A 22,850-nucleotide genomic window follows, 5' to 3' on the forward strand; every position below is an offset into this window, starting at 1 on the left:
AATAATGAGCTGAGAACAGCACTGAGCCCTCACACCACAGCCCTGAGCACTAAATCCAACTCCATCCTCCTCCTAAGGGCTTCTGCTTTCCTGCTGCCATCACCAGGCAGTGACTTACAGACAAACTGGGGGGCCCAGAGCACAAATGTGGGGCTGCCTGACCCCAGTGCCAGTGCAGACACCCCGTGACACTGGTCCCAGTGACACTGGTCCCAGTGACATCCCCCCACCCAGGGACAGACAGTGTGGGAACTCCAAAGGGAACGTGGACACCCTGCTCCAACTGAGGCTTCTGCAGAGGAACCAAACCCCACAGCCCTCCCAGGCCTTGGCATTCCATCACAGCTCCAGACAGGTTCCCAACGTTCCCAGAAATCCGACACAAAGCACAACTACTGATGTTCTTTAATAACTCAAGAAATGTCTGAATGTGCCAAGGCCTCCTGTCTCCAAACATTTATACTTAGAAACACAGAGTTTAAGGGGTCAAGACATGCAATTTAGTGCTGAATTTTTAAGTTTTCTTTTAAATATAGATAATTTGATGCTTTATTCCAGAAATGAAGGTTTGCCTTCTCCCATTTTTAAACCCACAGGCAGGAGCAAGGCTGGAATCAATCACAGCAGCTTCCCTGTGCTGCTCTGAAATCTCAGAGCAGCTGTCCTGGAACTGGGGGCACTGCTGGAGAAGGGAAGATGGGAATGTAAAGTAATACCAGTCTCCTATTGAAAGGGTACCATATATGAGGGATAAGAGAAAACTTTCACTGCTTAGCAGATTTCAAACACATTAGATACTCTCCAGATAGAATCTGCCCTTGACATCCCAAATGCAGCTTCTGAATGAGGGTTGTATAAACCTTCTTGTAAATCAATGTGATTTGGGGAAATCAAAGTAAATTCCAATTTTAAGACTTTGTTCCAGATGATCTTGTTTGAACTCCTCCTTCCTCGCTTGTCTTTCCCCAGTCATTGGTTAGGAAATGAAAGTTTTTCATTAAATTTACTGGAAATAGAGCTTAGATAAGAATACAGTTTCACAGTATCCTTGCTACAAATGTACAACTTACAAGTCCTTCTGTAAGTTACATTCCAATTCATACACAATCGTTTCTCTCACAAGCTCTTTTCTCTTCAGAAACAAACTTTTAAACTTATTCCAAGCACACAAGCCTAATAAATCCTTAAAAAACCAGACAATCAGGGCATCATTTGGCCATGATTTCCATTTGTGATGACATCCAGATGGCAATCCAAGGCCCACCTTTTGTAAACAGGATGCATATTTATGGGACTCTCAAGTACAGCTAATTATTTGGAACTACAGGAGAATGCCTAAGAAAGTATTAACAAAAAAACCCTGCACTATTTCTACTATCCCAGAATTGAACCTGCTGATTTCATCCTCACATTCCCCTTCCTCCAGCAGCCATCTGACACTGTTTCAGCAATAATTACACTTAGAGACAGAAGAAAAACCAATGTGACTTTTAGGATGGCAGCTTTTATTTAGAATCTGGGAAGCAGAAGCCTGAAGTTGCCCTTTGCATTCACACTGATATAAACCAAGGCACAAAAAATTCCTTATAACAGATAATAATTGATTCATAATTCAATCTCACACTGTCTCTGGGCCAGTACTGGTCACTAAGTTTGCCTACAGTCCATGTTCTCCCTCAAACCTTTAAGAACCATGGGGACACCAAAACTGCGACAGCAGCAGAACCATTTAAGGTAACAAAGTTTTACAAGATTTATTAGTGATGGTTTGAGACTTCAAAACTGGACTATAATAAATAATCCCCACAGCACAGGTGACCCTGGTGCAGGTGCTTTGCCTGCAGCACAATGGAGAAGCGTTTTAAGAGTTGGCACAACTGTGCTTCAGAGGTCACTTGGTTTCGTGACAACCCACTCCAGTTGCATTGTGCAGCACATGCTTCTGGAAAAATGGAATTACAGACTTTTTTTGCCCCCTCTTGACAGGCTGAGCAGCACAGGCAGCCCTCAGTGCAGACCCAGCACAGCCTGTGCCACGGGCTCTGCTGCCTGGCAGGGTGAGCAGGGGAACACAGTGAACAGCACAGTGAGGCACCAGCACGGGGAGGAATAAGCACAGCAGAAGGAAAGCACTGCTCTCCTCTCCCCCCAAAAAAGGCTTTTTTACAGGTATTATTCACAAGCATACAGCAGGGCAAGCTTTTATCCTGGGTAACATCAGTATCTCTATTCTTCCAAAGCAGACTTTTGATCTGCCACATAATCCAGGAGAGAAATGAGATTTTAGCCTTGTCTGATCCCACTCTGGAGCCCAGGCAGCACCCTGCAGCAGGTTATATCCTGATAAAACCACAGGATATCTTTATGTATGACCATCTTTTGGTTTGGTTTTTTTATGACCATCCTTTCTTTAAAAAGAAACCAAACACTTCACTCAGTGTAAAGTTCCTTTTCTAAGAAAGACTGAGTCTGAAGCCAGAGACACCAAGTCTTCCTTCTAGAAGGAAACATTAATCTTTGATATTACTGCTCACTGCTACAAATTATTACTGTCATATGCAGAGGAAGAAATGCCCTGATGAGACAAAAAAATATCTACAAAAAAATATCTACACTACTCCTCTAAAGGACACACGAATTCAATTGTAAAGTAAAAACCAAGCTGTTCTTTTTTTTCCTTAGAAGGAGAATTAATGAAAGACCTTGTGTTAATGCATTTGATTGAACAAAATTCCCTACAAGCTTGGCAGGCAGAATAAAGCACATTAACTATGACCTGGGAGAAGCAGATGAGAAATGCTTAACTAGAAAATGCAATTTCAGAAAATGCAAAAGCAACAAAATAAAATAAAAAAATCAGGTAATTTTTCAGCTGGCTGTTGGTCATGCACCAGCAGCTGGGAGCTCTTTACCATTAGTTATCATGGCAAAAGCAACAGCTTGGCTCTGATAAAAATCTGTGATGTTCCCCAAGTTCATCAAGTTGTTTTCCTTTTTTCTACCCTCTTCAACAGCTATTTATCCTCCTAAATGTCTTTCTAAATCTCAAATGCACTCACCACCTCGGGAACAACATGCAATGTTCCAATATGTACAAATATATTTGTAAGAGCTGCCTCTTCCCTCCGGGACCCTGAGCTGCTGTGCCTGGGAGAAGGAAGATGGAAAGGATTTATTCCAGCTCAGAAAACCTATGGCTGAGCCAGGCAGGAGTCATCCAACCCCTGGGGGATGTGAAGGAGTTTGAATGCAGACCCCAAAAGCAAAACTATGCAAGGGAGAGGTGGCACCTGGAGGAAGTGCCCCCCCAAATACCCCCTGAAGGAGGTTCTGGACCTTGTGTCAGGGATCACTGTAAACAGGTCACCCCAAGGGCAAGGAGAACAGCTCAGGCTGGACTTTGGGTCTGCCCCAGACCTGGTCAGCTGCTGGTTCTTAAATGCCATCTCCACTTCCCAAATTTAGTCCAGCCTTCCTCTTATGGGATCTCAGTCTCACCTACAGCACAGGGGGCTGATTCAGAAACAAACAACGTGGGCAGTTTTACAACAATCAAAGCCTTGAGCAATTGGGCAAAACCAGCCCATTTTTAATACCTGTGAAATGGTCACCTTTTGTGAGCAGGGCTCATTAAATCAATGGCAGGAACAAGGTTATTTGCTAATTGGTAAAATATCTTATTTGTCCAAGGACAAGGCCCGAGATGCATTAAAAATTCAAAAGGATATTTGTTTTACTGAATACAGAAAAATTATGAGCTTTATTTAGTGCCTCCATGTTCTGAACTACTAAATTATAATACATCTCTCAAATAATGTCTTGCTAGTCATTCCTAAGGCACTAAACTGTCACTTTACTCCTCTGGAAAACGTGTTCCTAAAGGACACACTTGTTCACAGAACTTGGCAGTTCTTACTTCTATGTTCTCCTCAGTGTGTAAGACAACAATGTGCTAAACAGGCCAAAATAAAGTTTACTATGAAAGAATTTATTCATCTGTTTAGGTCACCAATAAATTAAAATTCCACAACCCTCTGGAGGAGCTTCTCTCTAGAAAGCTTCTTAAATTGCTATTCAATCTCAAATATTACCTTGTACTGACTCCCAATTTTCCACACACACCAACTCACAATATCCTTCTCCTGCCACCACCCTTGTATCATATAATTAGAATTATTTATTTTTAAATTAATTACTTTTTAATCCTGCTCCTTCATTTAATCCTTTATTTTCCAAAAAACCCTCAAGCTTGGGGTTAAGAAACTTCCATATCCAAGGATGCAGCTGAAGCTACAAAACCAGGGATATCAGTAGAAACCATTCTGGAATCCTCACTGCATCTACTGCTATCAATCTGCAGAGGAAAAATATACTTCCTACAAGAAAATTGCTGTGAATTGCAAATATTAGCAGATGTTACTACAAACACTAAAATAGCTGAGAATAAATGTAGAGAAAAGAATTCCAATAAAACCTGTGAAAAACAGAATTATACCATTTCAGTTGTTTTATCATTTTACAACTGAAACTTGAATCATAACAACTCAAATCAACTAAATGCTAAGAATTTGGTCTTTCTCCTTCATGATACAAGAGTATAATTCCATAAATAAACTGCTCTTGGTTATTCTCAAATGCTTCATCAATACTGTGCTTGGAGTTGTTTTTTGCTGGGTTGCTTTTTATTTAATAATTGTGAGCCTTGGTACAGAGCTTGTGTTCATAAAACGAGGGAAAAGATTTATTGTTCCTAATTCTGAAATCTGCAAAGCCCATAACAGTTAAAACTTGAAACCTACAAACCAGCACAAAATCAAAACCCAGGAACCAAGTTAGTTTACTGATATTTTTACCCATAACTTCACAAATGCAAATCAAACTTCTGTGCCATGAAAAATTACCTTAGAAATTATTCTGTCTGGCTTTTCTGATTTATCATATAATCAAATTCTTGCAGGTTGTTTTTCTAGCCTTTCAGGTAAATCACAGGCACACAAACCCCCTGTGCTAAGATAAAGCAGATTTAGGAAAAACCATAATACAGCCTGTAATTTACTGAGCCTTGCTCATATATGTGCTGAATATGCTTTTCATTACAGGCAGGTAAATAAAAATCAGTGCTTGAATTTCAGCTTGTATTTGCTTAACCCACAAATTACTGTTCAAAAGAACTAATTGTGTTGCACCACAGCCCCCTCTTCAATCTCTAAAATAAAAAAACTTACATAATAACTGTTCTCCTCGATATTTGAGCTTGTTCCCAACGTGAGTTCCACAACCTGTACGATCAGGCCCTAAATAATAAGTTAAATACTACAGTGATGCCACTTAAAATGTTACCTTTCTTTTGGTTCATTTGTAACATTCAGAGAATTCCAAAATGTATATTTCCCTGCAAGAGGAATCGGCATCCTTGTGCTACAGCTGTGAACGTTTCCTTTCTTTATTTACTCACTGTAACCAAAGACTTTATTGCGATTTTGGCCTAAAACGTTGGTGAAAATGTCAGTTATATAAGGCCACGCGTGGAGGCCACAGGCACTCCGAAGAATATTGCTGCTTGAATTAGTCATGGAAAAAATCGTGGATGTCTGCTCTGACATATGTATTTACATGGAATAACGTGTTTGTACCCCCCCCCCCAAACGCCTCTCCCACCCTCCCTCCTCGGCCGCAGCCAGGCAGGAGCAGCCATTCGAGATTCCACAGCCACCAGATCAGCCTAAAAACAACAAGGAATTAAAAACCGCAGGGAGCAACAAGGCCGGCGGTTTTCATTTGGCTCCACTGACGCACCCCCGGCCCCGGGCCCAGGTCCCCTCTTCCCAAGGAGGGACCGCGGCGGCCCTGGACTCATCCTCCTCCCCCTTCCAGAGCGGGATCGCGGGTCCCCGGGCTCAGCCTCCTTCTTCTCAAGGAGGGATCGCGGCGGCCCCAGGAGGAGCCTCCCCCTTCCCAAGGAGGGATCGTGTGGACCTCGGGCTCAGTTCCCCCTTCCCAAGAAGGAATCACGGCGGCCTCGGGCTGTTCCATCTTCCCGAGGAGGGATCGCGGCTCCCCGGGCTCAGCTCCCTCTCCCCGAGGAGGGATCGCGGCTCCCCGGGCTCAGCTCCCTCTCCCCGAGGAGGGATCGCGGCTCCCCAGGCTCAGCCCCCGCCCCACGCCGGATCGCTGCCCCTGCCCCGTCCCCGCGTGTCCCGCGGCCATTCCCCTTCCCCGCGCCGCCTCTCCCAACTTTTCCAGCCGCCACAACTTCCACGTTCCTCCCGCGGCGCCGCCGGCCGGGCCGGGCCGGGCCCTCCCCTCCCGTCGCGCTCCCCGGGGAAGGTCACGGCGGTGCGGGCGCGGCGCGGGCCCCGCGGTGGCGGCGGCGCGGCGGGCGCGGTCCGTACCTCTGCGGGCCTTCGGGGAGTGCCGGCGGCTGCGGGCGCTCGCTCGCTCCTCCTCGATCGCGGCCGCTATGGCCGGGTCGTCCTCGCCATTGTACCACACCAACAGCTCCTCGCCCGCCGCGATTGGCTGCGGGGACACAACACACGGAGCGGGGCCAGTGAGCGAGCGCGTTGTTGGCGGGGCGGGGAGCGGGGCCGGGGAGCGGGGAGGAGGCGGCGGGGCGGGAGCGGGAGCGGCCCCGGCGCGGCCCCCGCGGGGCCTCCGCGGCGCCGCCGCCGCCGAGCGCCCCCTGCCGGCCCGGAGGGTGCGCGGCTGAGGGGACACCGAACCCGCCCCCCGCGAGTAATTAAGGGATCAATTACAGACACCCCGAACCCCGCCCCCCGGGAATTAATTAATTAATTAATCAATTCTAGACACATCAAACCCCGTCCCCCAGGAGTTAATTAATGAATTAATCAATTATAGATACCCCAAACCCCGCCCCCTGGCATTAATTAATTAATTAATCAATTACAGGCACCCCAAACCCCGCCCCCTGGCATTAATTAATTAATTAATCAATTACAGGCACCCCAAACCCCGCCCCCCGGGAATTAATTAATGAATTAATCAATTATAGAAATCCCAAACCCTGCCCCCCAGGAATTATTTAATGAATTAATCAATTATAGATATGCCAAACCCCGCCCCCTGGCATTAATTAATTAATTAATCAATTATAGGCACCCCAAACCCCGCCCCCGGGAATTAATTAATGAATTAATCAATTATAGAAACCCCAAACCCTGCCCCCCAGGAATTATTTAATGAATTAATCAATTATAGATACCCCAAACCCCAACCCCTCGGGAGTTAATTAATGAATTAATCAATTATAGACACCCCAAACCCCGCCCCTGGGCATTAATTAATGAATTAATGAATCAATTATAGACACCCCAATCCCCCCTCCCGGGAATTATTTAATGAATTAATCAATTATAGACACCCCAAACCCCTCCCCGGGCATTAATTAATGAATTAATCAATTATAGGCACCCCAAACCCTGCCCCTGAAATTAATTAATAATCAATCACAGAACACCCCAAACCCCATCCCTGTAATTAATTAATGAATTAATCAATTATAGACACCTCAGACCCCACCCCCCCTTAATTAATGAATTAATTAATCACGGACACCCCAAACCCTGCTCCCGGGAATGAATGAAATCACAGAAAAACACACAGAAAACAGACACAGAAGTCACTCCCTTCCAAAATGCACCACCAAATTAAAAAAAAAAATAAAAAAATCACCAAATATCCAAAAAAAAAAATCCCTCCCAAAAAATCACAGAAATCAATTTGTACCCACTACTCCTTGTCCTAATGCTACAATTCCTGACAATATATAGTTAATATTAATATAGTTATAATTAACATTAATACAGTTAAATAGTTAATTATTAATACAGTTCCTGCATTATTATTATTATTATCATTATTATTATTATTATTATTATTAGCATGGAACTTCCAGCTCCAACATCCCAAACTGTGGTTTGCCTTAACTAGTGACAGTGATTTAAATCCCTGCAAACAGTGACATCCCTGAGCTCACTTCTATGGACATTCACAGTTAATTCTTCCCAGGGAGCAACCAGCCAAACACAACTACCTTACACAAAGCATTAAATAACATTAATTAAATCTAATATAATAATAAGTGACACTGCTCAGGCAGCCACTACAGCTGGGATTTAGAACAAAATCTACAGATACAGGGAAAGACTGTCACAGTGGGTTAATGGCAATATAGATAATTACAGCATGTTTAACGAATCCACTTCATCACAGTAATGAAAGGTTTGATTGCCATTCCAAATTGACTATTTCTAGTTCTTTTAATCCAATTAAAAAAAAAAGTCCCAGGAAAGACCAATGCCAAATAGGCATCACTGCAAATGCTACTCATACTCCCAGCACTGCCAATAAAAGGAACTGGTATTGATCAGTTTACTTCACGTGCTCCTTAAAATATTATCAGACTCAAATTACCAAGTCCCCAAGTTTGCAGACTAAAGATGGATTTGTACTTATTTTTTAAATCTTCCTCATTGTTCCTCCATTTCCTGAAGCATTCTACCCAAAACCAAGAAAAATTTAAATACCTTAACTACAATCCCCCTCTCTCAGGGCTGGTGGGGATCAGATCCTGTTTTTAATCATTCCAGTAGAGCAAAGGGTGTCCTCAGACTTAGTTCCAGTCTGAAGCCAAAGGGGATTTTTCTATCAAGAACAACAGTATTATTTCTTTCCTCTACAGCACTTTTTTTTTTAAATGAGTCCCACAGCACTTGATAAAGGTGGGAGTTACCTTCATACCCCCAGACACTGGAAAAACAAGAGATGCAAGATTCCAGCTGGGGCAAGTTTTTAAGTTCTAACATAAGCAAAGCCCAAGGTTTGCCTTCCCCCAGTCCCAGAGGCCTGAGAGGAGAAACAGAGGTAAAGCTCTTTGCATGGTCCCATTTCGCAGCTGTTGAGCAGCAAGGAAGGCAGAAGAGTTGTCTGATGATGCAAAAAAACCCCTTATCATCTAAAAAATACAAAAGCTTGGAGAAAAGAGCTGGCTGAGGTTTTGGGCAATGCAAACACGGGATGATAACGAGCACAGAATTTGTTGGCTGCCTGGCTGGATCATTCAACCTGATGAATTTAGTTTCATTGTGACTGCTCTAGAATCTAATTTAAGCCCTCTAACCTTGAGCTTCTAAAATGAGGTGGAGCAGCAGCTTCAAGACCAGACAATTAAAAACTGCTCCCCCACTGAAAACTGGAGTGAGAAAAGGACCACACTGAGCAAGTGCCACTTCATCACTACTGTTCCTGACAGCACCCTCTAATAACAACTCCAACTCCAACCTCCCCCAAACTATTCCCTGCAGATCCTTGGTGTAGCAGTGTCATGTGGGGACAGCTTGGCTAAACAGGGTGTGAATGTTGGAAAGGCTCCTCAGGTTAATGCTTTCTTGAGCTTTGTGTTTTAACTACAACGTTTAACAGTCCTTAATCTGAGTACTTTCTGTTCAGAAGGTTGAAAGTCATTTCAAAATCTGTTATTTTTGACAGTAGTATCCTAATAAATTATATCCTGAGAAGTTCTAGCCCAGATTGTCTGAACTTCAGTTCCTTGTACAAGCACTGCAATGTGTGTTGTACAGACAGACAGGTATTGCCTGCCTGACCTTAGCAGAGTATTTATTTTTCACACAGACACTGTATTTTACTGTGATATTGTGCTTCTGCACCTGGATGTGGCCTCACATCCCCAAAAGCAATCAAAGTGACATTTACTTGGGTGAAACCTTCACAAGGTATAACCCAAGGTTATACTGTGTTCTCCTGTGTAACAGGGAGGATCTGGAGTTATTAGAAACTCGTCTGACAAAACATTCTTCCATAAACAAATTAATTTCACTTTAATCAAGGAGAGTTTCACAGCCAGGCTTCTTTAGAAGACTTTTTGAAACTGTGTTTTCACTGCAATTTTACTTCTTGTGGAATGAAAGCCCTGCCCTGAGTGCAGAACAACACTGATCAACGAGCTCCTTTCATGAGCAGAGGCAGGAAGAGCTGCTGAAACCCCATAATGAGTTTAAGCTGCTTCACTGAAATATCCCAGCTCTCATATGCATCCTGGGGAAAGCAGATGCAAAGCAGCCTACAAATAACCTCAGCCCTTCAGTGAAGATGAAGGGAAGATGGAAGAGAAAAATACTTGCTTGTGCTCACTTAAAAATTCTATAACTATTCATTGGCAGCAGAGAACAGGGAAGTTAAAGCTCTGTGCAGGTTTGATGTTCTTCTACACCAAGCAAATTTGGACTTTGCTTATCTTAGCAATGAGGCTTGGAAAGCTTGGAAATCAGCCTGTTTAACTTAGAGATGAGAAACCCACAAAAAGCTCAAGAAAACCCTGGGAAAAAAATAGCCATGACAATATTTTAAATGCTTCAAGGTAAAGAAGAACAACATTACACACAAGCCACTTGAATTCTCCTTTGGGGGTAAATAAAACCTGTGCTGTTTATTTATCAGCAAGTGGAATTCCCCTAAATTTATGAATTATGATAAAGATCAGGAAGAACTGTGTGTTCATACCTGGGCTGGTAAATTTACAGCAGGTTTGAAATTAGACCATAACATGTTATACAGAAAAAAGAAGGACATTTAAGATGTTTTTTATTACATGCCTTCTTTTGTCTCAGTTAACAGTAAGGTGTGACTGGAATAAAATTCATCAAGTTGCAAGAGCCAACAGCCAAAGGAACAAAAGGATATTTCAGTGCTGTGACAAGGTATTTGTTATTCTTTAAGCAGTGCTCGGCCTCTTTCAGCAGCACAGTTATTTTCCAAAGTGCAATCTTATCCATCAAAAAAACCCAATTTGGAATATGTGAATGCTTGAATTATCAGGCCTAAAACCTTTGCAGAAAAGATTCGATGAGAGAAAAATATAAGATGTCAGAGTGACTCAAAAAACACACTTACATTAATGACTTAGTGGGACTGTGGGCAACGACAGAGGAAATCCAAGAGAAAGTGCCTAAAGGAAGCAAGGGTGGCTACAGATTCCCATTGGGAGCCTATCCTCAGGGAACAAACACTGAAGAGAAGGCAGTAGTCTGGCTGGAAATAGTGAATTTCTACCACAAAGCCATCAGAAAGATCAGAAAGTGTTTAGAAGTTTGGTTTTTTCAATACAGCTCGAGTGACCCAAAATGGAACAGTTTCACACGTTGCTGTACTGCCCTATAAACTTCAAAACTGCTTGGGATCAACTCACCCTTTCATTAAGCAAAGATCAGTTATTTATGGATGTTGTTGGCCTCACAGGGAAATGGAAGGAACAGCAAAAGTGCAAAACCAAGGCTGCATATGCCCAAACCCCCAAAAGCATTTCAAATAAAAACCAAGTCCAGCTGCACACACTCACTGCCAGGAGCTCCTTGCTCAGAGTCAATACTTTCTAGGCACAATATTCTAACCCCAATCTGCTCCACCATTATAGTTAAAGCCATTTTTTTTTCTTGGTTTGGGAGATAAAATGCTTCAGGAATGACATCCTTTTCCCTGCCTCCCCCTCACTCCCTGAACAAAACTGAAATGGTATAAACCCATGAAAAATTGCTTCATGGAGCTCCCTATAAAAGTGTCTTGACAGCCAAGCTTTGTCATACGATGCACAGACCACAAAAATAACTGATTGCTGCAAAAAAACCCTCAGTAGAAACTATCTTGGTATCCAAAAAAAAATAGAAGAACATTTATTTTATATAATCTGCTATAGTTTTTCATTCTAATTTGTATCAAATTCGGTGCTACTGTAAATCATTGACCAACAAGAGAGACTGAGTGTTGAAATATATCCTATATTTTAACAGTAGATCTTAATGTCAACTGTACTGGCAGAGAAAAATTTATACCAATTAAATGTAGCATCTGCAATGCTTCAAATATATTTTCTTTACATTTACTTATATTTTTAAAGTAAATATAAAGAAGATAAATACAAAGTAAATATAAGTTTCGTAAAATGTTTCAAAATCTGTTTAATACAAATAATGAAAGAAAAGTATTTTAATAAAGGGAAAACAAAAGGTATAATAATAAAATATAATAAAGCAGGAACTGATTCTCAGACAGTGATACCTTTAGGCTCTTGTAGTATATGGTCCTGTTGATCTCCAGAGGAAACAGGTTCTGCTCCTTCCCAGAACGTGCCCAGTTTATGTATCGGAGCCAGTTGCCCTTCTCTGGGTCTGTTGCATCCACACACATCCAGCCCAGGTTTGGGTAATACACCTGAGGGAGAAATGGCATTAAAGCAAGGGCCATGTGCACTAAACCACACCTTTCACAGCTCCACAGAGTCATCCTTCCCATCTGAGGGCACACACAGGGGAGGGGCAGAGGCAGGGGCTGTGCTGGCACAGTGGTGCTGCTCTTCTGCAGGGGTTCAGTGGATCAGGTACAACTGGGAAAAAACCCAAACTTTTGGCCTGCAACCCCTTCTCTAAAGGTTTTGGGCTCAAAAGCCAAAATCCTTAAAGCATTTCATGTTTTCAGTTTGGCAAGCTTGAAATGATACTCTTACATTTTGCCTTTAGTAATATGACTGATTTTAAGACAAAAAGGCATAGAGAATTATATTTTACTATCTGGTGAATTGGAAAAAATAACTATATGGAAGTTAGAAGCATTTGCTTTATTTGGAAAGATATGGGAAAGCATAATTTATATTTAATCAGTGTTCAGGTTATAAAAGAATATTTTAACCTTTCAGAAATCTTGTGATTCACTTTAAAAAACTGACCCTGCCAATAACCTTCTGCATGTTCTGAGATATAAATTCTTTGGTTTCTATTCTTGAAGAAAAGTTTAACACCTACTCCTGGTTTGCATTTCCAGACAGGTTGCAATAAAGCAAGAAGGGGACTGACATCTCCAGTATTTTCTGGTGACAGGCAACTCTGCTTCTCTTTCCAGAGCTGTTATGCATCTCCCAGTCTTCTTATAATCCAAGTTAGATGCCTGTACAAAGAGCTACCACTGGGTATTTTTCCTTTTTTGTTTTTCTAAAAAGCTAAAAATCTACAATATTGTAGCTTTTTATTGGTTCTGACACTTTACAACTAATGCTAAGGCTTTTAAAACCATTTTCCATTTTCAATTTCAATTAAACTTCTACAACAGCTTAGAAAAACCCCTATTTAATAAATTTGATTTCATTTATGCTGATATACTGTTGATTTAGAAAGACAGAATTTTATCAATAAAGGCAAAGTTTTAATAAATATACCACAATCATCTTGATTTCTTTCCAAGCAAACAGAAAATATCTCCCTTTCTTAAACTCTTCCAGCATGGATTTCATCAGCTGACTTTTGAAAGAATGTTCCCCAGCACACTCAGCCCTTGCAATATGAAAGCATAAACAGCATCACAGATGAGACTGCAAAAGCAACTCTTTTGGTTAAAATGGAAGAAACAAGCCAACAATGCTGTGGAAGAGTTAAACAGATATGGACTATATGTCAAAATGTAATTATTAATTACTTGTTCTAAATATATATTACTTTATGATGGTATTTTCACAAAACAAAATACTTGATTACTTTTCAGATAAACCTAATTTACAGAATATTTTTAAAGGCCTTGTGCACTGTGAAAATAGCTCCAACTCCTCTATGTAACACTGACTGTGACTCCCATTAACCTCAACAAAGCCCCTCCAGCTGTGCCAGTCATTCCAAACCTGCAACAGCATTTCCCTCCCTTTTCAGCCACCTGCTCTCCTTTTCCTACCTGTGGCTTTTCTCCAACAGAAAAGGGAAGTGTGTTCTCTCCTCAGGCACAGCAAGCACACACTGACACACAGAGCTCACCTTCTGCACAGTGATCCTCCACCATGACAGTTCAAACCATTAAAGTTGACTGGAGATGCCAGTTTTAGAAGCCTTGCTTTTTATTCAGATTAATTTGACTAAAGAAGCAAATGGGATGCTTGTGGAAAAGGTTGTTCCCCCAGCTGGGGTCCACACACTGAACTGCTCCCACCCCCCCCATCCTTCTACAAACCATATAATCCAACAGTTCAGAGCCTGGACTGGTTTCAGGTATCACCATATGGGGCCAACTGCTGTTGTCTCATTTTAGCTGCTTTTTTCCTGACTCCAAAATCAGTATTAAAGCAACACACAATTACTCTGGAATCTACCAAGGGTTCCCATTTATCACTTGCATTGCAAACTAGGAAACTCTGTAACAGCTTGTTGTTTGCAACTATCATTTCTCAACACTAATTGAAAAAACATCCCCAAAGAACATTCAAAACCCAGCACTGAGAGCAACACAATTGCAAGGTCAATAATTTACTTGGTTGATTCAATCTCACCAAATGTTCTTGCACCAGATCAAAACTGGAGATACCTTTTGCAGTGGAGTTTGAGGCAGCATTAGCTCAATGCAGTGAACATTCTACTTGAACACTTGATTACTTTTATAAACAGGAACCTGCATTTAGGGGAAATTGTCCTGAATCAAATCCTCAGATAGAGGTTAACACTAAGTTTTGCATGTGTATCCAGTTTTTTACACAGTTCAGTGTTTGCAGACCAGGGGCCAGAAGGATGGATGACTATTAGCAGTATCTTTAGCCTAAAAATCTGTAAACTAGCAAACTGTGCTGCAGAACATGCTCTGCCACAGCTCCTGCATCCCTCCCCTCCTGGACTATTCACTTTGCTAAAACCACCTGCTCTACTTGTCCTCAGAGTGACTGAAGGAGTCTTTGGAAGTGGTTATGAACTGCCTTAAGGACACTGTGGATAGGATTCAACTCCAGATTAAGCCACCTACATTCTGAAAATGCACATAATATCCCAAGTCTCATGACTACCAGTGCAGCTATTCAGCTGTCCAGACAGCACTTGCTCCAAGACAAGCCCAAACACAAGCAGCACAAGAAATTCTGCAGGAGCAGAGAACTCACAAAAACTCCAGAAGGAAAACCCATTCCCATAACAAAGCTGGTTTTGAAAGAGCTAAATGAGGAGGAGTACTGTGGCTTCCTTAGGAGATTCCACATCCTCCTCATTTCCCTGATTTCAGGAGCAGTTGACAGCCCTCAGTTGCAGAGGGAGAGCACTCAGGGTTCAAGCCAACAAAAAGCAAAGCTCTACCAGTGAGAGACTCTTCAGGGCAGGTGTGATCCACACACAGCACACAAAAAAGTAACACAGCAATTTCCAGCAGTGCCAACAGTCGAAAACTTTGTAACTCAGAGTCCAAGTGTCTACAAATAACTGTTAGTAATAGATGGCAATTACCTTACATCAAGTCTATTCGTAAAATCTGTGGAAAAAGTAAAGTAAATACAAAATACTGACCTAGTGACAGACACCTTTTCCCATTTACAAGCCATTTCTTACCTCCCACATGTACACATTGCTCTTGACTTGAGATCTTTTTTTCTTGTCACCAACAAATGGCCCAAACTTCTTGCCTTTTAAAATTGATTTTGTTGCCCAGACACCTGAGGAGACACATATCAGGAGTTAAAACCAACCTAAGTTATTTCAAGCAAATCTTCTACTCACAATTCATATTTCTTGAGATCAGTACGTGTGTCTGCCTCCAAATGGGGAGCTGTCCACTCTTCCCAAATGAAATTATTTCAGATAAATGAGCCAAACATTATCTCTACCCAGCACAGGAGGGCACCAAATGTTGACAGCAACTGTGATGTGTGTGAGCTCCTGTAAAAACCCTCATTCTTTCCAAGCTGGAGCACTCACCAAGCCGTGTCTTGTCCACAGCAGATGGGAAGAGCCTCACATCCTCGGGAAGGCCCCTAAGCACGTGCTCAGGTACATCATCCAAGGTCTCCACAGTGACAGGAGACTCAGTTGTGTTCTGCAAGTCCAAAAGCCAACAAGCATTAACAGAGAAAAACAACTGACAACACTACAAAACCTCCTGACTTGAAATGAAAGTAAAATTTCCAAACTCACCACACTGAGGATAATTTCACATATGTTAGTAATCACTTATTTCCCTTTTTCTAAGGATGGCTTCCAGGCATACTCAATCTGATCAGTCTCCAAACAGTAATCTAAAATAGCTTCTGATCTTGTCTTATGTGAAAACATATAACTTGTGAGAAAGACTAAACAGCAACTTCAGGAGAAAACCAAACTCAGAGTTCCAAGAAGAACATACAGTTCACTAAAGTGAAAAGTTTAATTGTTTTACCTATTGAAAGAAGGGTGTTGCAGTAAATGAACTGCTCCAGTGTAGATACCAGAACTTGCACTTGGGATGCACCACCTACTCTGCTGAAGGATGCTCTGGCTGGAATGGGGTAAAACCACTGGAACAATGCCCTATTTGCAAAGCTATCAGTGGGGAATGGGGAAGGGGCTCCTGCTGGGCTTGGTTTGAATAATGCTGAAACCAGCAGGACTCAGCAAGCCCAAACATCCAGCCAGGGAGGGGAAGAAGTGGCAGAGCTGATGAAGTCCCTGATAAAGGACCAAACCAGTGACACCCCTGATAACCCATGAGAAGCTGCTGAGCTGGGCTGGGCACATCTCACTGACAGTCCTTCAGCTGAGCCTAGAAAAGCCCAGTTCCAAGTTTTAACAGGCTCTTCTGACATATTCCCTTCTTGGAGTGTGTGTGGAGATTCCTCCCTGGACTGGGGGACCCTAAAGCCCATCCAGTCCCATCCCCTGCCTGGGACACCTCCCACTAGCCCAGGTTGCTCCAAGCCCCATCCAACCTGGCCTTGGACACTTCCAGGGATGGAGCAGCCAGGGAATAACCTGTGCCAGGGCCTCCCCACCCTCCCAGGGAAGAATTCCTTCCCAATATCCCACCCAACCCTGCCCTCAGGCACTTTGCAGCCATTCCCCCTTGTCCAGGCACTGCAGCTCCTGATGATTCGAGTTCTGCATGACAAGTTTATTGCTCTGCAACAAACAGAACAGCAGCTTATAGAGAGAAAAAAGGGGTTTAAATAGTCATATGAGTTATTATTTCAGTACCCTAAATGTTAATCATAATTCCTAAATCAACAAACAGCTCAGAAGCCTTAGCCAGCAGGTTATAATTAATACAAAAGTTTTTAAGGTATTTTTATGTTAAAGTTTGAAAGGCAATAGAAAGCTAATAAACGATTTACAAATGTTTAGCAAGTGATTAGTTCCAATTTAAGGAGCCTACAAGGTTCAACAGGCTGCTTATAATATTATTCATACTATTATTTGTATAACACAACAGTAAATGCTACTCACACGTGTCATTAAACACCCAGCTCCTTATTACCTAATTATAATTAAAAAAACCACTATTTCTTATAAAAACGACCAGAAGTCTAAAGTTACAAGAATGAAAAGTTTCCATAAAATGTGTTCACATTCTGAAAGGACTGTGCTTGGTGAGAACTAGGCATGTGTTGAACCACATGCCCTAAAAAAACCCCACCTGCCCTCCAACAACAAACTTTAATCATTCTGCTTAGAAACCAATACTGGTGGTGATGGCAGGAACAATTCTAATACTAAGGGTGTTATACTTGAGCTCTGAACCAACTTTTTGGAGGTGTTTAACTGAGAAATTTGTCTCAGTAAACCCTGACTTTTTGGAAATTATTCTTGCCTTTACCTATAACCATAAAGCAGAGATACAACAGTAGTTTTTCCAGTGAGCACTTATGAAATATATTGAAAGGCTACTGGAAGTAGATTTTAAAATCCATCTTGATATGCTATATCAAATTTCAGGGGTTTATCTCTAAAGCAAAACAGATAAATCTTGTCAGCCTTTGCTCCTCTGCACCCACTCTTTGTGAGGGTGCTGCTATGGCAGTGATTCACTACATTTAAAAAAAAAATGAAGTTACAAGAACAAATCTTCTGCAAGGACAAGAAAACTGATCAAACTGGAGTCAGAGCAAAGTTATTCTGGTGCTGCCTTGGTAAGCCCTAACAGCTGCACAGAGCTCCCAGAGAGCTATTTGTAGGGGAGAAAGACCCCCAAAGTGGAAAGCAGGGAAGGAAGAGAATGCCAGAAATCCCTTCCCATCCAAGAGAGTAATAAAACCAGGGAGGGGGAGAAATACTTGTTCCTTAGTTCTAATAGTTGAAGTCTATTCAAAGCAGAGCAAAGATGTATTTTGCTCTTCCAACAACCCAAAAGGAAAAATACTGATGAAAGAAGCCTGATTGTCAGACATCTGTTAGCCTTGAACTGATATGCAAGAAGCCATGTCTGAGATGAAAAACAAACACGTTCTCCTCAGCATATCAAAGAAACCCAAACATCTCTCCAGCACATTATCCCAGGATTTCAGCAGGGGAGAACCAAGGCTATGTTTCTCAGTGGTTTCTAACAAATGACATCCAGGCACAGATGAGGGGGGCTGTGTGACAGCTCGCTGAACCAGGCACTTCCAGTTTCAAGGTAAAAGTGGGGTGGTTTTTTTTTTTTTTTTTTTGATTGGGTTTCACTTTGGGGTTTGGTTTCTTTGGGGGGTTTTGTTTTCAGTTTGGCTTTTTAAATGAGCAGTCAAAAATCTCAGCTGCTGCATGAATAGTTAAAAATCTCAAGCCAGAAAATAAACTTTAACCTACCAAAACTTAAACCAGATTCAACAGATTCAGACAGAAGTGTACAGAACTGTGTTATATCTTCGATTTTCCTGGTATATTCCTTAATAATCATGATGCTTTTTAGCCATAAATATCCCCAAACTGTTCTACCGTTTAAGAAGTCTATTTGTATGGAGTAAAATACAGTGAGAACTTTATTGTTATCAATCAAAGAATAGCAGGACGTTCAGAGAACACAGTACTCAGCCTCATCTCACAATTGTCAGATTAATGGATTTCACAAGCACTACAAACCTGGATATGGCCTTGTACACAACAATACACTTCACACCTCAAAGGAATGGTAACAAGCAACCAAATTCAAAACACTAAAATAAACAATTCAGTTCAGTCAAATGCGGGCAATCTATTTTTATTTGCAATTTAGATGTAGCTACTTGAAACGTTTTCCAGATCTCAGCTTGTCTCCAAGGAACGTCTGTCTACCAAAAGAAATGCTGTATTTCAAACACTTTCCCCCCAACACTTAAAAGTCACATTTAAATCTTTTTTCTGTTTAAAAAGTTCACTTCTTGATAAGGGTAATGCATTGTGCATGTCCTACAGCCAACTTCTGCATTTAACTGAAAGCCTTAATGCAGTATTTTTTGCTCCCTCCAAGACAGAAATTTTGAATACAAAACCACCTGAAGGTCATTTCACTTTTAAGCTTCTTACTCTGAAGTTCATAAAAAAAAAAATTACATTTCTGGCATTCAAATTATCCAGCATAAAGTGACTTTAGAACAATGCCAGGGAATTCTCTGAGGGTTGAAGTGGTGCCTTAACTGAAACCATCTTTTCCTGATTGCATCGAATCCAGAGTCCAATCACTCTGACAGCTTCTTTCAACACATTAAGCAACTTTTCACACAGTTTTCAATACAATCGTCCCTATGGATCAACTACAAATTAGTCTATAATGTTACAAACATTATTTAAGCCGAGTAGAAAAGGTACCTGCAACAAGATGTTTACAGGTGATCAGAGATTAGAGCAAAAAAAGGAAGAAACCATCCTGAACAGTGGGATGACTGCCAGCACTCAGGGTCAGGTTTGGGTGGAAACAGGATTAAGGTGAGGAGATAAAGGAAAGGATGCCATGGAGAGAGAGAGAGGGAGATGGCAGAGGAGTTAAAAGAGGTGGCTGAGGAAAGGGAGTCGGGCCAGGTAGCACAGCAAAGGGAAAGAAGGAAGGTCTCTCCCTGTCCAAGCACCCTGCCTGGCTACCCCTCTTTGTCACAGCTGCCCTTGAAAATTAAAGATGTATCAGAAATATTGGAAATAATCATTGCAAAATTCAGAAGGAATGGGGGGAGGAGGGAGTTTCAGTACAAGTGCAGGTATAATTTGTTACCATGTGCCCCAGCACTTCTTAAATACCTGCCCGTAGCCCCCAAATTCCTCCTGCTCTGTCTCACTGAGTCTGAGGTGCAGAAAATGCTCCCAGTCAAACCCTGTGTTTGCTTGGTCTGATGAACTAGTTTACATATTAAAGGCAGATCTCCTTTTAAAACAGAGGATGCACACTGCTCATCCTGAGAGAGCAACCTTCCAAGAAATCCAAAAATATTAAACCCAACAGCTATTATTTTTAATTTTAATCCTTCTTCTCCTTACAACATACCACAGCATTTATGAAAAGGTTTTCCTTTGCTACTTTTCTACAAGATAAACCACAAAACCAGCAGTTTTTCCACAAACCAAATTAACACCAGCCCAATTAGTTTCAGGGTCACTGAAGTCACACCAAAAGCAGAGACAAGCAGAATGAAAGAAGTATGAGAACAGAACACTTGAAAGGTGTTTGGCATCAGGCAAAAACATTTCTTATACAGACCTGGCACTACAACTTGTCAACAGTGAATGAAATGACAAAGGCACTGCAAGAAAAAAACACCACAGGGTTGATGCTAAATACACACTTAATAGGACTGGTAATAGAACAACAAAAAGCCATGTGAGCTTTGGAAACTAAATGTGAAAGCCAGAAAGACCAAGGAGGACTCTGAGCTATTTAAGTGTTCCCAGAGGCAGTCACCTCACTCCTGAATTGTGTCACATCCCAGTGCTGCAGAAATGAGCAGCAGTCCCCTAAGACAGGTACCTTTGGATACAGCAGAGAAATGTTACTGAGCTCTAGAAACAGGTCAGGGGACACGAGGACAGACAGGACACAGGGGACATGGACACACAGATGGGAAGGAAACAGTCAGTGGTGACAATTACAGGTGAGGATCTCCAGCTGTCAGAGTTTTAGCAGGATCCAAAGCTGGTCAGAAGGACCAATAGAGCAGGATTACTCCTCAGGCAGACAGAGCAATGGGCTGCTCCCTCTGTGCCACTGAGGGCATCAAAGCAAACCCTGCAGGTGGAAACATTTCAAGTCTCAACAGAAATTGTGAAGCAACAGTTAAACTTGCTACCCTAAAACACACTACTGATGCTTTAAAGTGTGATAATGCAAATGGCATTTCTATTACACGTGTAATTTATATTTGTCTACAGATATAATACAAATATGTATTTTTAGAAGACATATTTCAAGGCTCTGACAGACACTGTACTTTGCTTTTTACCTTTTTAGTGTGTACACATATCTCAAAGGCCTTTCAGTTTAAATCAGAGGAAAAAAGCAACAGGAAACATCCCACCAACCCATTTCACAGTGTAATTACTTATGAATCTACAACTTCAGAGAGAACATACTTTAGTAAAATGCTAAATTTTATTAGTAAAATTTTTTTACTAGTAAATTTTAGTAAAATACAGTTGTATTCAGGGCTGCTGCTGATCAAACAAGGGTATAAAGGGCAATAAAAGCACACATTAGCTACAGGCATCAATAAAAAGTATACAAAGCTTTTTACATGACTGTGGTTTTCTGAGTCATAAAGCTTCTGTTCAGGGCTGACTTTTTTAGCAAAGTCAAAATGACATTCCTGCAGTCACATTCCCAGCCAAAGGGGCTTGGGAAGATCAGCCAGAGAGAGAAAGACTGAGGAGGAAAATTTAAGGCAACGTGTACTTTTTCTGCATCTTTAAGTAATACAGCTGTGTGTGACAGACAAACTGAGGTACAATTCCTACTTGGATAAAGACAAATGCAGAATAAAATGCTCCACACTTGGCACTGATTAAAACAACACCCTCCAGTCAGGATATCTGTGAATTCCTACAGCAAAGTACTGCACCACAAAGGAGCTGTGCTTTCCCAGTCTTTCCACTTGATTCCAGGAGAAACACTTCAGATTTCAGGCAAGTGTGAAACTTCCCAATCAATCAATTCCCGTGGCAGGTTGTTTACTGCACATTTGAAATGGGAAAGTCATTAAAAAAAGATTTAAAAAAAAAAAATGGAAACCTTCAATTTTCAAGGCACTTTCATAAGGAGCTGAATTATTACCTACAGCTTGAGGAGGAAATAGATTTTTCTGGAGAGGTGTTCTTGTAAGAGGTGCCAGGAGTAATAACTTAGACACTGCAAAACACTTCAGTCCCTGAAATAAAACAATCTCACAGGCACACATGTTGTAGAAAGGATGATCAGGAAATTTAATGAGACTGAAGATTTTAAAGACCATTCCTCTTGCAGTGGATGATTTACTTTTTTTATTAATAATTAACTGTTCTAAGGATTTTGATAAAGTCTTACATTCATACTCACCTGATTCATTTTGAATTCCCGTTGTGTTCTGAAAAGATACTCACAACAAAGAAACTCCTTTGATTACATGAGCCCTGGAAAGAAAAACAGACAATTGTAACATGCACTTACCTCCAAATTTACACTGAATTGAAAGTACACACAGACCTGCAGTTTCTCTTCCTAAATCATCTGTCAAAAAGGAGTATATTTCTTTAGAAAAAATCTGCTCTGAGCTATAGTTTTGTTATTATAGCTCAAATGTGTCTGAATAATCTCAAGATGGATTAATCTTTCTCCCATTTTAAATGATGATGTAGCAGAACTGTGCCCAGGAAGGATTGTTCCTTTTTTTTTTTTTTTTTAAAGTGAGTTAGTCTGTTCAAGATTGAGTATTTTAAGAACTTTAGGAGTCAGATCTCTTCAGAATTTTATATCAAAGCATTATGAAAGGCCTTTTGTGCTTTTCAAATTAAGAAAATGCATGTACTGAGCCTCTATTATCCCATGTCAGAAACAGGAAAAATATTCCTTAAAAATAGAGCATTTTATTAAGGTATTTTATTACACTAAAGCATTTTGCCTTCTTGTTTAACAGAAGCCTGAGA

The 22,850-nt window shown here is 41.3% G+C and overlaps 1 protein-coding gene across 2 annotated transcripts in view; it reads right to left on the bottom strand.

The window, feature by feature from the left end:
• The window catches only part of PRDM2 (PR/SET domain 2), a 64,526-nt gene that overhangs the window by 35,915 nt on the left and 5,761 nt on the right, over positions 1-22,850 (bottom strand). For both annotated transcript variants that reach the window (XM_032708931.1, XM_032708932.1), the window contains exons 2-6: positions 22,264-22,337; positions 15,741-15,858; positions 15,375-15,478; positions 12,094-12,246; positions 6,393-6,519 (exon numbers count right to left, since the gene is read on the bottom strand). In XM_032708931.1, the coding sequence (XP_032564822.1) occupies positions 6,393-6,519; positions 12,094-12,246; positions 15,375-15,478; positions 15,741-15,858; positions 22,264-22,272 (511 nt within the window). In that variant the 5' untranslated portion in view covers positions 22,273-22,337. The remainder of the gene's footprint in view (positions 1-6,392; positions 6,520-12,093; positions 12,247-15,374; positions 15,479-15,740; positions 15,859-22,263; positions 22,338-22,850) is intronic.

This window comes from Chiroxiphia lanceolata, chromosome 22, assembly GCF_009829145.1.
Source record: "Chiroxiphia lanceolata isolate bChiLan1 chromosome 22, bChiLan1.pri, whole genome shotgun sequence".
Lineage (NCBI taxonomy): Eukaryota > Metazoa > Chordata > Aves > Passeriformes > Pipridae > Chiroxiphia > Chiroxiphia lanceolata.